The sequence below is a fragment of the Alosa alosa genome, chromosome 12, assembly GCF_017589495.1.
Source record: "Alosa alosa isolate M-15738 ecotype Scorff River chromosome 12, AALO_Geno_1.1, whole genome shotgun sequence".
Lineage (NCBI taxonomy): Eukaryota > Metazoa > Chordata > Actinopteri > Clupeiformes > Clupeidae > Alosa > Alosa alosa.
Genome location: NC_063200.1, coordinates 1,708,701 through 1,723,573, shown reverse-complemented (window position 1 = coordinate 1,723,573; position 14,873 = coordinate 1,708,701). Strand labels below are relative to the sequence as shown.

General features: G+C 44.8%; 1 protein-coding gene across 1 annotated transcript in view; it reads left to right on the top strand.

Moving 5' to 3' along the window:
* The first annotated feature begins 1,211 nt into the window (after positions 1 to 1,211).
* The window catches only part of LOC125304310 (astrotactin-2-like), a 530,850-nt gene continuing 517,188 nt past the window's right edge, over positions 1,212 to 14,873 (top strand). Inside the window, 1 exon segment of the mRNA XM_048258462.1 lies at positions 1,212 to 1,640. Coding sequence (XP_048114419.1) covers positions 1,316 to 1,640 — 325 coding nt within the window. The 5' untranslated portion in view covers positions 1,212 to 1,315.

Sequence of the window (14,873 nt, the reverse complement as noted above, 5' to 3'; positions counted from 1 at the left end):
CACCTCAGTTGTTTTCACCACTTAGACTACTGTACCTATGAGAGGACTACCTGTGAGAGGACTCCGGTGTTTTTGTCAGGTTCACACACTGAAAGGTGCCTCTTCCTGCGGAGGCCACTCTCCATGGTGACGGAGCTGATAAAGTCATAATCCTGTCTGTCATCAATGCTGTGCTAATTGGACACAGGGGAGATGAGGAATATGCAACGACTTGTCATTTCAGACCACTAACAACAAACGCATGATGAGTCGTGTGTTGTTACTATGTTGTTACTATACTAGATGACCACTTCCAACAAACGCATGATAAGTTGTGTGTTGTTACTATACTAGATGACCACTTCCTACAAACGCACAAATTTGTTGTTCAACAAATCCATGACCCAATATTCACAATAGGCTACTTTCTCAATGTATATTTTAATCTTGGTGTTAGTCTTAGTTTTAAACCCATTTATTTATATGCCAAAGTCCTGTGTGTTTATCTAGAAACGGATGCAAGTTACTGTGTGTGCAGGCTCACGGCTGCAGTGCGTGTGGCAAGGCCCGGGGGAAAGGGGCTCTAACAGAGGCAGCATCTGTGTTAACCGATATTTGAGGTGTATCGACAAGCAGATGGCAGCTTCAGACAGCACTGGAATTCAGTTCAAGGGCACCGTGATTGATAAGGATGGGAGCAAGTCTAATGTAACATTTAGTCTAAACCACAAACAGCCTAGGGGCTGAATTTTAAGTTGTCTTTTCTCCCAAGGACAATAAAAGCTTGTATACGCAGTGACATATAAATAAGCCAGTGATAGAGAAACTGCTCCAATAGCAGTCAGTATTGACCGGAGAGAAGGAAATTAGTTCCTGGGGACTGTATATAATTATAGGTATTATTCTCCTTCCCCCAAACACGTCTTTATGCATTCCTCTAATAGGTAGATCCTGTGAATAAACTAATAGCAGCACAGAGAGAGAGAGAGAGAGAGAGAGAGAGAGAGAGAGGGATGCTACTGAACCTATGTACACGAATAGGATACTAATGCTCAGAGCTCAGTCAGAGAGTAATAAAAAAGTAAAGTGACAATACTCCAGTGTGTCTGTTCATTGACTTGTTTTAACGCTTATTCGCACTCTGACTAAATTCCTACGACTTGAAGTCGTACTATTCGGAAGCAGAAAAGGGGGGATATTAGAACGATCAACCGCCTTCACCTGCACTGCCGCCTCCTGGACGTCCGCGTTCCCGGTGCAGAAGACGGCGGTATAAACGAGGCAGCATCTTCTGTGTTCCACACTCAATGCACTAGAGCAGCGAGTGGAGAAAGTGATGGCAACGCGAATATCCAAACTGTTTCTCCTTCTGGGGCTGTTTGTGTCGGGGACCGCGGCGGCTGGAGGAAACCGAAAAGGAGCCGTGCATGATGAGGACCGGGATAAAGAGACCGGCACGGAAAGCCCGTGTGAAGTTAAAACCGTGACCGTATCTACCCTGCCTGTGCTCAGGGAGAACGAGTTCAGTTTCACCGGTGGTGGCTCGGGAAACGTGGCCGGAGGGGAATCCCGACTAATGTTGTTTGTGCGGACTGACCTGCCTGGAAGAATATCTGTACTGGATGATCTGGACAACACTGCACTCCCGTACTTCATGTTAGGTAAGATATCATTACCCCGTGCACACTGCTTCCAACTGACCCTCCACATGTAGGCTACGCGACGGTACCGTCAGTTTTACAACACAGGCTGCCTGTCAGGAAAACTGCAGACATAGCTTGTGCTTTTAGTCGGCGTGCTTTTGATTTGTGGTCGTTGCTGTACCTGTCAGAATTTAATTCCTCTTCATTATGTGGAAAGTCAGGGCACACCAGTCCTAATGAAACAGTGTGGTAGTAATGTCCGCAATACATTTGGCGGGATTGAGGAGGAAACATCCCTGCCTTTTCCTATCGTAACGTCTCAAGGCAGTGGGAAAAAACACGCGTCCTCCGGTTCAATTGACAAACGGGGTATGCATTCGATGTAGATACGACGGAGAGACAGTTATGCCGTCTTACGTACACGTGTGAGGCAGGATAATAAAGTACTGGTCGTTATACTGTTTTAATGGGTTATGTGATCGCTGTACAATTACACACTGCTTTTACCTGATTCATCTTTTAATGTTCGATCTGAAGAACTTCTGCTCTGCATATTCGAACCCAAAAGGCATCAAGGCGAAGGCCGTTTGAGTTCAGCTGACAAGCCACGAATGGAAACGAGTGCTTTGGAGGCTGTCAGAAGTATAGAAGCAAGGATAAGGTCGGCACTCTGAGCTGGGCTGAGGTTATGTTTGGGCCATCTCAGAGGCAGTGTACATGAATCGGTTTCCACCAACCTGTAATGTGTGTTATTGCCATCAAAAAGCCATCAGTGCACATCATGTATCAGTCCTAGTCAGAAATCTTTATTTCATAAAAATAGATTTTTCTTAGAAACCCATGGTGAGTGTCTAGCCGACATTATACAGTATATGAGAAAGGCAGGTGCTCTTGAGCATGTCTCAAAAACATACACCTCATGATTTGGACCCAGCTTACCAACCCCCCTCCTCACACTCCACTCCACACTCTCTGCATTCTAAGTGACCCCAGTCTTAGTCAAGGCTGTAGTTCCAGTGAAATGTAAATACCGAGGGTTCTGTCCAGGAGGCATGGACCGCGGTCTTTGAGAGGAAGTTGGCGGAGACTTGCCCTGGTATGGCCATTTATGAATAATATATGGTTTTGTATTCTCAGTGCCCGCAGTGCTTTCGTGCAGTTTGTAAACAGCAACAGAGCCATAAACGTGCGGTTCATTAAACCTGTGTGGCCGGCAGCTAGCGGGCAGCTGGGGAGGAAGGACCTTGTGCAGCGGAGGATCCCCAGCAGCCGACAGGCCTATCAAAGACATCGTTCAACTTTACAGTCCTTTTATCTTCAAAAGCAATTGAAGATTAAACTCCAGGCCTCTTAAATTTTAGTCTAATTAAATCCCCCATCAAGATTAGGGGAGCTGTCTCTTTCATGTGATGGAAACAAGGCTGCTGGCTTCACTGCGTTGTCAGACTACATGATGGCTGGGACTGCTGTTTCATTATTTTGTCCTCTCCCCTCTGGGTCACAGACCGCAGGCCAGTCCAGGCTCAGTCCAGGCTAGTCCAGGCTCAGTCCAGGCTAGTCCAGGCCAGTCCAGGCTAGTCCAGGCTCAGTCCGTATGCTCACAGACCGCAGGCTAGTCCAGGCTAGTCCAGGATTAGTCAAGGCCAGTCCAGGCTAGTCCAGGCTCAGTCCGTTTGATAATATAAATCCCCTTCTGACTCTCTCATAAGAGACACTTGTCTTCAGTCATGGCCACCTCCGTCCTGCGGTCCAGCCACACAGCTCATCCTCTGCACTCGGTGCTACTGTCCAGCCAGCCATCGCATCCTCTGCACTCGGTGCTACTGTCCAGCCAGCCATCGCATCCTCTGCACTTGCACTCCCTCATTACTTTCCCCTTCGTCAGCAAGGATCAGTCTGGTGCCTCGGCATGGTGGGAGGTTAGCAGCACCTGAGGTCATTTACTGCCCTAGAGAGGCCTCTAGAAGCTGTTGTGTGAGAGAAAGAGAAAGGAAGAGAAAGAGAGCGAGAGAGAGAGTGAGAAAGAGAGAGAGAGAGAGAGTGAGAGGGGAGAGAGAAAGGGTGAGAGAGAGGGACAGAGAGAGAGAGAAATAGGGAGAGAGAGAGATGGTGAGAGAGGGAGAGAGAGAGGGACAGAGACAGAAACAGAGAGAAAGAGAGATATATTCAGACTGAAGTGTGTGACACAGAGCACATTTGGGTGCCGTCCCTCACCATGACTGAGCTGCATCGACTCCCCCCACACACACACACACACTACACCTACACACACACACACACACACTACAGCTACACACACACACACACTACACCTACACACACACACACACACACACACTACAACTGCACACACACACACACACACACACACACTACACCTACACACACACACACGGACACTACACCTACACACACACACACGGACACTACACCTACACACACACACACACACACTACACTACACACACACACACACACACCATGACTGAGCTGCATCGACCGGCCTCTTGGTCCGCAACACACATAGAGGCAGTCACAAGGTGTGTGTGTGTGTGTGTGTGTGTGTGTGTGTGTGTGTGTGTGTGTGTGTGTGTGTGTGTGTGTGGGGGTCTGTGTGTGGGTCCATATGGCTTGCTGGATGTAGTGGAGCCATGTTTGTGAGTGGCAGCACTGTGTTGTAATCCTTTGCTGTACAGTAGTCCTGCTTCTCTGCCTAGCCTGCTGCTGTCACATGGGCCACCTGCATGTGTAATGAGCACGCTGGGGAGAGTGCTGTGCGCCTGACCCAGTCCCTGGCCCACACACTCCATGAAGTATTTAGCTGCTGCTGCCGTTGACGGGTCTGCCTGCCGGCGTGGACGCGCCCCTCCGTACGGGAATGGAGCAAAAGGAGTGTTTCACCAGCGACAGTGTCAAAAGGAATGTTCACATGTTAAACCAGCGACAGTGTCAAAAGGAATGTTCACATGTTAAACCAGCGCAGGCTGGAGCTTTAGAACTCTTTTAACTCTTTTGCACAGCACTTGAAGCGCCCATTCTGTGCTTCTGTTTCTCCTTCTCCGTCGTCTGCCTGTGTCATGTTTAGGCTGCGTTTGTGTTTGCTCTCCCCAAGGTGGCATATTCCACCCCTCTGCGCTCACAAGCACAACAGGAGGGGCTGTGTTCTCCTTCTCTTCTGGCTTTAAGAGGGGGGGCTCGGCTCTGACACCCCAGGAGGTGTGATTGCTGCGGCTGGCTCACATCCCACAGTGTCTGAGTGTGTGTGAGCGTGTATGAGTGTGTGAGTGTGTGTGAGTGTGTGTGAGTGAGTGAGTGTGCCTTCTGTTAAACTGCCTTTCGTCCTTTCAAGCAAAAAGGCAGATGAGAATAAAATGCCGGCCTCACAGAGCACATTGCATATGAGTATCAGAGAGCAGGCACCCCCTGAGGAGCAGACGGAGAGATGGAGAGAGGGAGGGAGGGATGGAGGGACAGAGGGAGGGGCGAATGGAAGAGGGGAGTCGAAGAGAGGGAGAGGACAAAAAAGAGGGAAGGGAGGATAGCAATAGACATGGACATAGAGAGAGAGAGAGAGAGAGAGAGGGAGGAGAGAGTGAGGAGCGAGAAAGGGAGAGATAGAGAGAGGAAGGGAGTTTAACTGACCACTGCTTAACCACACGGCCCCGGTCGCTGTGCACAGACATGATTAATGACTAGAGTGTGTGGGGAGGGGAGAGGGCAGTGTGTGGGGAGAGGAGAGGGCAGTGTGTGGGGAGAGGAGAGGGCAGTGTGAGACCAGCAGTGTCCAAGTTGGGCTAGTCCTACTCTCTGTGCATGTGAGCTAACTGCTTAGCGAGGAGCTGCACAGAGCTCCAATCAGCCTTGACACCTCAAGTGTCCAGAGCCCAGAGGACATCATACACACACCACACACACACACCGCACGCACATGCTCAAGAGCATCGTCTGATTCACCTCCAAATCTGTTCATCAAGTGGAAATATCCTCTCTGCTAAGAGATGTTTTACTTGCTCTGTGGACCCAATGATCCTGCCTGTCCTGTCCTGTATTGTGTGTGTGTGTGTGTGTGTGTGTGTGTGTGCATGCATGCATGTGTGTGTGCGCGCACGCGTGTGTGTGTGTGTGTGTGTGTGTGTGTGGACTGAAACACATTGGTCCTGTCTGTTGTGTCTTGTATTGTTGTGTAGCTCATGATGGTCTCTTCTGATGCAATGATATGTGCAAGTGACTGATCTGGTTACACTTACCTTGATAAGATGGCTCCCACCTGTCTGTGAGAGGATTGGCTGTTTGTGCCTGTCAATCATGTCTGACCTCTGCACTGCCCATCCCCATCCCCTACACAGCACAGGCATGTTCTACTGCATCTCATCACAGAGGTGTGGGACTGGCTCTCACACACACACACACACACACACACACACACACACACACACACACACACATACAGCAGGCCATTCCAGATAATGTTTGGTCAGCTTGTAGGGCAAAGACAACGGTGAGAATAGATGAATATACAGATACATGCATCATAATAAATATATATATATATATTTATAGAAGCCTAGTGTGTGCGACTGTGCGAGTGTGTTTGTGTGTGTGTGTGTGTGTATGTGTGTGCGTGTATGTATGTCTGCGTGTGTGTCTGTGTGTGTGTGAGTGCGTGTTTGTGTGTGTGTGTGTGTGTGTGTGTGTGTGTGTGTGTGTGTGTGTGTGTGTGCATGTGTGTGTGTGCGTGTGTGTTTGTGTGTGTGTGTGTGTGCGACTGTGCGAGTGTGTTTGTGCGTGTGTGCGTATGTGTGTGCGTGTATGTCTGCATTTGTGTGTGTGTGTACAAGCGCTGGCTCACTATCCCTCTCGGCTGCCAAGGGTCTGCTGTACTTTTCAATCACCCGTCAGATTTTTTTTCGTTCTGTTTATAGCGAGTGGAGTGAAAAGGTCGCATGAGGTCACGCCTCAGTGAGGCGGCGGAGCCATGTTCTCGGTTAGGCCTCTCGGCCGTCTCCCGCCAACCTCCTGCACCTCCCCCCATGCATGCTAATGTCCCTCAGCTCCCACAGCTCTGTTCGTATACAGCAGAAACCGGCTCAGCAAGTCAAGTTTATTTAAATAGCAGCAACCCTGTGACCAACAGTTTTGCAACAACTACCACAAGTGCAATACAGTTATTACATATTTTATTACAATTCTCCTTTATTGCACAACTGGTTGCAAAATGTGTTTCCAACCAGTTTTGTAATAAACCAGAATTGTAATAAAATATGTTCATTGGTAAAGAAGTCAGTTGGAAATCACTAGTTGATAAAATAGGGAATCATCATCTCATTTTATCGTTATGGTTGTTTTCTCGATAATTTAGATTTGTTTATGATATTAACTGTCCTACACAGCTGTAAATAGTCAGTAACATCCTAAAACAATCATCTGCAATCATTCTATGAACTTTTATATAAAATTATTACAAATCTGGTTTATTGCAAAAATGGTTTTGTAATAAATCAGTATTGTAACAAAATATTTTCAATAAGTTGAAAGTAATACGTTCATAAGATGGAAATCATTAGGTCGATCATATAGGGAATGTATTTGATCTCATTTATGATTGTTTTAAATGATCATCATTTGAATCTGTTTTTTTTCATATTTATAATCTCATTGTATCATTATGATTTTTTTAAATTTTGATCTGTTTTTTTTTTATATTTACTGTCCTACACAACTGAACTCCGCTTCAGGCATTCCAGGACCACGGCCAGCTACCATGCCAAACACGCGCTTAGCTTATACACTCAGGACCACGGCCAGCTACCATGCCAAACACGGCTTAGCTTATACACTCAGGACCACGGCCAGCTACCATGCCAAACACGCGGCTTTTTAGCTTATACACTCAGTACCACTCGCGGCCAGCTACCATGCCAAACACGCGCTTAGCTTATACACTCAGGACCACGGCCAGCTACCATGCCAAACACGCGCTTAGCTTATACACTCAGGACCACGGCCAGCTACCATGCCAAACACGCGCTTAGCTTATACACTCAGGACCACGGCCAGCTACCATGCCAAACACGCGCTTAGCTTATACACTCAGTATACTGTAGCAATCATGCCGACGGGCGAACTAGTGAATTAATTTTATTTCAAAGTTTGTAGAATGTTTGCAGATGTTGCTTTTAGGTTGGTGTTACTGAAAATGTCCAGTTGTGTAGGACGGCTAATATCATAAACAAATCTGAATTATCGAGAAAACAACCAGAATGATATAATGAAATGATAAACAGTTTCCCTATAAAATTGACTAATTTCTTTTTTATTTAAAATCTGGTTTATTGCAAAAGTGGTTGTCACAGGATAAAAAGTAAAGATCATAATAAAAAAGAAACATAAAATGTAAAATCATTTAAAATAAAGAATCATTAAAAAGACAAAATAAAATACACAAGGTAGAATAATTAAAGATAGATTCAGCATTTGTGACTCAGAAGGCATCTGAGAAAAGTTTGGTCTTTTTTAAGGTCTAAATTTAAAACTGGCTACAGTTGGTCCCAAAGCTTCACCATGTTTAGTTCTAACAGCAGGTTTTACTAACAGGTTTTTGTCCTGAGACCTGAGAGGTTGAGAAGGTGTGTACTGCTCAAGCGTGTCTGAAAGCTGATTTAGTTATTGCTTTCATGTGGCTGTTGAAATTTACATCACTGTCAATTAATACACCAAGATTTTGAACAGCATCCTGTTTGAACCCTTTTGTGTCGACTGCATGAGAGCTGTGTGCAGTTAATTGTGAGCTATTCGGTCTAGATTGTGTTTGTCCTTTATGAAAATATCATACCACAGAACCATGTGAGCCATTGTGGTCAAGAGGAAGCGGCTCTCCTGATTCCTGCTGATTAAGCATGCTGTAGTAGAGAGGATGGATTACATTTTGCTGTGCATGACTATAATATTATTTTTTTTGTCAAAATCTGTTTTGACCATAAACAGTCGAATTCAGCTTATGGTCCTTAAACTGTCCATTTAATGAGCAATAAAAATAAAAATGCTCCGGTCCTGGTGCTGTTTGTTGGAAACAGACATAGTGGATTGGACTTTTCCAATTCCACAAACAGTAAGTCATTCCAGCCAATCAACACGTTGCTCAGGAGCACAGACAGGCAATGGGCAACTGTTGGAGCTCGAAGTTTAGATAATGTTAGCCAGAGTCACTGGCTTCATCTTTAAGCTGCCAGTATATATACTGACTGACGCATATATCTTACACATCACAGTTAAAGCTGAATAGCATATCAAACCTGGTTAATTAACTGATTGGAATGTCAATAATGCATTTATTCAATGTTCAGTCATTCAGTCGTTGGTAAATACATTACTGACCCGAGCAGCGTCCATGCACTGGCTTACTGACCCGAGCAGCGTCCATGCACTGGCTTACATCCAGGTAGTCACGCTATTATCAGACTGTGCAGCTGTTTTTGAATATTCTGTTTTGGAATCTGCAGGAGAGCAGAAACTAGGGCTTTGTGTTTGTGTGTGTGTAGTATCGCTCGTTCTGAGGGGTCTTAAGGCATAGCTTTTTCTGATCCTAAAATAGCTGAACATATTCCTTTGATTCGGGAAAATAGCAGGAAGCCTTACTTTTATCTTTGTGTTCATCTGTGCTTAGCCTTTGGAAAGAGAGAACAAATTGTTAATGTCTTTTTGAGGTTTTTAGCTCAGGGCTCGAGAGCGGTTGCAACATGCCAATTTCTATCTTCAATCAAAACAAATCACTAGACTCAGCAACAAACACGTCCTACAAATACTGTGCCAGTGTCCATCCGCCTCCTTATGGTCCTGCCATTGTCAAGCAAACTCCCTGTTTACACTGAGAGATGTAGATATGGTAATCTATAGGACTTACAGAGAAAACATTGTGTGCATTCTTATGTTAGATATTGACTGATCATCAGTGCAACACATACAGTACATCATTTATGGCTGTGCAATCAAATTAATCGATTAATCGTGATTATGGCTTCCAAAGATTATGAAAACTACATAATTGAAATATAATGATTATTTTGTTACATTCAGTTTCATAACAATGCTCTCCTTTTGTCTTGTGCATTATCTTTTTGTATGTATTTTGTTTCTTTTGAATTATATTTCAAATCCAATATAATAATGTAAACATAATGGAAAATGGATAACAGTTCCAAAATCACTGATAAATCGTGTTAAATAAATGTGATCTCAATATTGAACAAAATAATCGCGCTAATGATTTTGGCCATAATTGAGCAGCCGTAATATCAGACGGCTCAGTGAACAGGGCGAAGAGTGCCAGATGTTTGTGAAACTGTTGTTTATGAAACTGTTGTTTCTAAAACTGTTGTTTGTGAAACAGATGTTTGTGAAACTGTGGCTTCTTCATCTTAGGCTTTGCTGAGGTGAGAGCTAAGCTGAACTGCTACTGTTTCAAATGTATTGTAGCATGGTGGGAGGCTACTCTGTGAGGCGTAGTAGTAGTATGAACATACAAACTCACTGGGTTGTTCTCGCTGCTTTCAAGGGGCAAGTAGGCCAGATATGGACTCAGCACCTTCGCAGCCCAGTCCTGTCCACTTTCTCTCACCCATATCTGGAGGGAGACGGAGAACCGCGGAGATGGAGCTCTCTGAGTAACTGGAGGTGGCACAGCGTTATTGTGAAGCGATGTCACTTGGTGACAACTAACAGCTGTCCTAATCAGTGTCTGACATTTCCTTGTAGCTGCTCTAATCTAAATAACTCAAAATGGCATTTTGCCGTCGGTTGGTAATATTGTTGACAAATGTTTGTTTTCACCAGATTGTCGAATTATTGCTGGATATGACGATGACACACTGATCGGAGGACTGATACACAGGCTCTCATACTCCTTTGGTTATACCGAACCTGGGAGGGGTCATTGCAAGATATTTGTATATTTTGTGTATGTCCAGAAAACTCAATCGTTGCTTGGCCAGGTTCTGGTCTAGATTTGGCCCTGATTTGGCCCTGATCCGATAAATCGTGGCTGGTTCTGGTTCTGAGAGAACAGTGTTTCCCACAGAATTGAATTCCATTTGTGGTGGTTGGTTTGCAGAATTAACTTGAATACAACAGTTTTTAACAAATTAGCACAGCGTGGTTATGATGCTAACCAGATTTAAGCACAATTTAGTACAACCTGGAAAATCATTGTGTGGTGGTCAATGTTGATATTGTGGTGGGCCGTCACAAATAAGTCAATGTATGGGAAATACTGGAGGAAGTGGACCTCTGAGCCATGCTGTCGATACAGTTGATTTGTTGATATGTTGATTCTGAATAATGAAGATGCATCACACTCACTCCAACAGCTGTGCTTTATAACGCTGTAGAACAGCCAAGGCAGGGCCGCACAATTAAAAAAAAAAAAAACACTTCAAATTCAGGCCCACAGAAATGTTTAAGGTAAAATGAATAATTTCCTTTCAAATCATGTTTCAGTGCATTTGATTTCTTTTTAGAAGAAAAATGCTAGACAACCAGTAAAATCATCAGATAGTCTCCTTACTTTAGCCTTTAAACTAATCATGACCTTTTATGTTTTTGTTTCTTATGTGTTTAGTGCTTTTTGGTACAAAATCATCGCTATCGATACAGTACATCAGGAGTGTGTCACACCATATGGGTAGTGCTTTTTTTACTAACACAACATAGCCCAACATATGGGTAGTGCTTTTTTATACAATATAGCCCAACATATGCATAGTGCTTTTTTATACAATATAGCCCAACACGTAGTGCTTTTTTATACTATATAGCCCAACATATGCATAGTGCTTTTTACTACTGTAACACAATAAAGCCCAACATACGTGTAGTGCTATTTTTCTGACACAGCCCTATTCTGACAGAGTGCACTGGCCTCTTAGTCTTAGCCATCGTTTGTGAATACATGTATGGTGGTGAATACGCCCTGAAGCACATGACCTTACCCACACAGCTCCACAATTACTGCATATACGTAATCATCAGTGTCATCAAGTGTCATCTGTGTCCATTTGCTGCTAACAACAGAACGGAAACAGGGCTAGTGCACAGAGGCGTCCTCTGTTCCTCTGACAAGCCCAGGTGGTCAGACTCCGTGGGGTCTACTTGCTTTCTCAGGCTTCTGTCGGGCGGCGGCCCATTTGACTGAAATATGAAACACATGGGTATTATCCCAGATAACGCTCGACTGGAGTGGATCTGGTGGCACATTGTGTGCGAGAAAGTTCTAGAATCAGGGCTGGGTGCCTTTGTGCAAAAACACAGAGAAATGGAGAAATGGAGATGAATGGAGAACTGAGGCGTCCCAGACCGGTTTGGCTTTTTGGTGGCTACTTTTGTATTCCCCACGCTGTGATAGTGGATCCACAATCTGACAGTCAGTCGGTGTGTGTCTTTGATACGTTTCTACAGGGGATTGTTGGTTGGAGTTTTAATAAATCGTTCATCCTCAGGGCCTCAGGAGCAGCTGTCTCTGCCGAGTTTTGTTGAATTGTCTTTATCACAACTTCAAGTTCTGTGGAACGCTAACATTCTGCTCTCGGAGGTCTGTGGAACGCTAACGTTCTGCTCTTGGAGTTCTGTGGAACGTCTGTGGAACGCTAACGTTCTGCTCTTGGAGTTCTGTGGAACGTCTGTGGAACGCTAACGTTCTGCTCTTGGAGTTCTGTGGAACGTCTGTGGAACGCTAACGTTCTGCTCTTGGAGTTCTGTGGAACGCAAGCGGCTCCTGCTGCTGTCCTGTTTCCTCTCCGTTCGTAAACTTCAGGAAGCAGGAATGAGGGCAGAGATATTAACATGCCACTGATTTATAAACATCATTCCAGCTCTGATTTATAAACATCATTCAGCGCTCTTGTTTGTTTTTAGGCCCGTGGTACTTACGTCCTCATCCGGAGTCTGTTAAGAGCCATCTGACATGCTGGCGACTTTGTAATACATTCACATTTTAAATAGAGTTGGTGGAAATAAAGTGAATAATAAAAAATCACTTATTGAAAATCAGAGACCGGTGTGTGTATTTCGAGCAAGCTTACATTTCTGCTTTTTTTCCACAAAGAGAGATGGAGGTATGTTATCTGTTATTGAACTGTTGAAAATGGATGGACTATTTTAGTTGGGATAGTTTGAAGGAGATCAAACGCACCGAGACGGGAGACAATGAAAGCGGATGGGTGGTTTTGCAAGGAGGTGCGTAGGAAGGACACCGGGGCTTTGATGTCGGCGCTTGTCTGCGTCTGAAGACTGCGTCTGATTGATCACAGCGCCCTATCCAACCTCCACTTCAGATGTGGTATTAATTTCTGCTGCCCACGCGCTCCATCGATAGCCTTTGATTGGTGTGCCATTGTTTTTCTTTTCCTCCTCCCTCCTCCTCTCCTCCTCTCCCCGGCCTCTTGCTCTCTCACTCTCGGTTGAGCCAGATTGAGTTGCCAGCATCTGGCCTCTGGAATAATGTGACACGGTTGAGCGTGTCAGGTGATTGTGTTTTTAAAGCACTCCAGTGCATCACTCTTCACAAAGTTCTGGAGCTTTTATTTTGTGTGTGAGAAAGTTCTACTTTCTGCCTTAGGGGAAAGTTCTAGAATCAGAATTGGGTGTCTTTGTGCAACGACACTGAGAGGAGGAGACTCCAGCTGTCACATCATGTCCATCACTCCCATCATGACTGTCACTGCCTGACAGGCGGCTTGTCCAGTCTTGACACCTTTATGTGCTCTGTGGAAACCATGTCATTATCGCTGCTCATATTGACATCCCTCATCAAAAAAAAAAAAATCAAATCAAAATGCCACAGAAATGATGTACTTCAAATCAAGCGTTTTTCCTGAGTGTGAGGTCCAGATGACGGGAGTATAGAGACGAGAAATAACAATGTTTTCAGCCCTCAAAGGTGTAATTACCACAAGTCATTCTGCAGCCTTTGTGCCTCGGCGGGACACTGTGGATTGGTTCTGTGGAAATAACAAAGGGAAATTTTTGTTCGGAAACAAAATTGAACGGTTGATGAAAACACTCCTCTTTGGCATAGAGAATGTTAAAGGTGTTGTTTAACATGTGTGTGTGTGTGTGTGACTGTGTGTGTGTGTGTGTGACTGTGTGTGTGTGTGTGTGTGTGTGTGTGTGTGTGTGTGCACGCGTGTGTGTGTGTGTGTGTGTGTGTGTGTGCGTGTGTGACTGTGTGTGTGTGTGTGTGTGTGTGTGTGTGTGCACGTGTCTGTGACTGTGTGACTTCAAAGTCAAAGTCAAAGTCAAAGTCAGCTTTATTGTCAATTTCTTCACATGTTCCAGACATACAAAGAGATCGAAATTACGTTTCTCACTATCCCACGGTGAAGACAAGACATATTTGACCAATTTTAAGTCCATGAGACAAACATAACATTCAAGTAAACAAAAAGTAAGTAAATAAGAAAAAATAAGAGGGCACATATAATAATGAAAAAATAAGAGCAGCAAAATTTTGTCCAAATTGTGCATAGACAGTCAATAAAATACTAGTGCAAATACTGTAAAATACTATAAAATACTGTTTGACCTAAGTAATAAAGAAGAAAGTGGCATAGTGGTGCAAGTTATGTAGAGCAGCAGCAGAAGTGTTGTGTTTTCAGGACAACAACACCAAGTTAAAGTGTACAAGTGTGCAAGTGTTCAAGTGTGCAGGTGGAGTAGTGCAGGCGGCCATTGTGGGTCCAATGTCCAGGATGTTATGTAGCTGAGGGTGGAGGGGGGAGAGGAGGGAGAGTTCAGCATCCTTACAGCTTGGTGTATGAAGCTGTTGGTGAGTCTGGTAGTGCGGGGGCGCAGGCTTCTGTACCTCTTCCCAGAGGGCAGTAGATCAAACAGATTGTGAGAGGGTGACTTGCATCACTCACAATTTTGGTCGCCTTATGGGTGTGAGGTGGGTGGTGTAAATGTCCTTCAGGGGGGGTGAAGCACCAATGATCCTTCCAGCTGTGTTCACCTATGCGCTGCAGGGCTTTCCTGTTGTATTCAGTGCAGTGCAGTGCAGTCAGTAGTGGGATTGTGTTCATTTTTCATTTTTCAGTAGTGTTGATAGTATAGTACACTCCCTCATGTGTGTAGTGTTGATAGTATAGTACACTCCCTCATGTGTGTAGTGTTGATAGTATAGTACACTCCCTCGTGTGTGTAGTGTTGATAGTATTGTACATGGACTTGCACCTGTCCACTACCCTGTCCACTGTCCTGTTC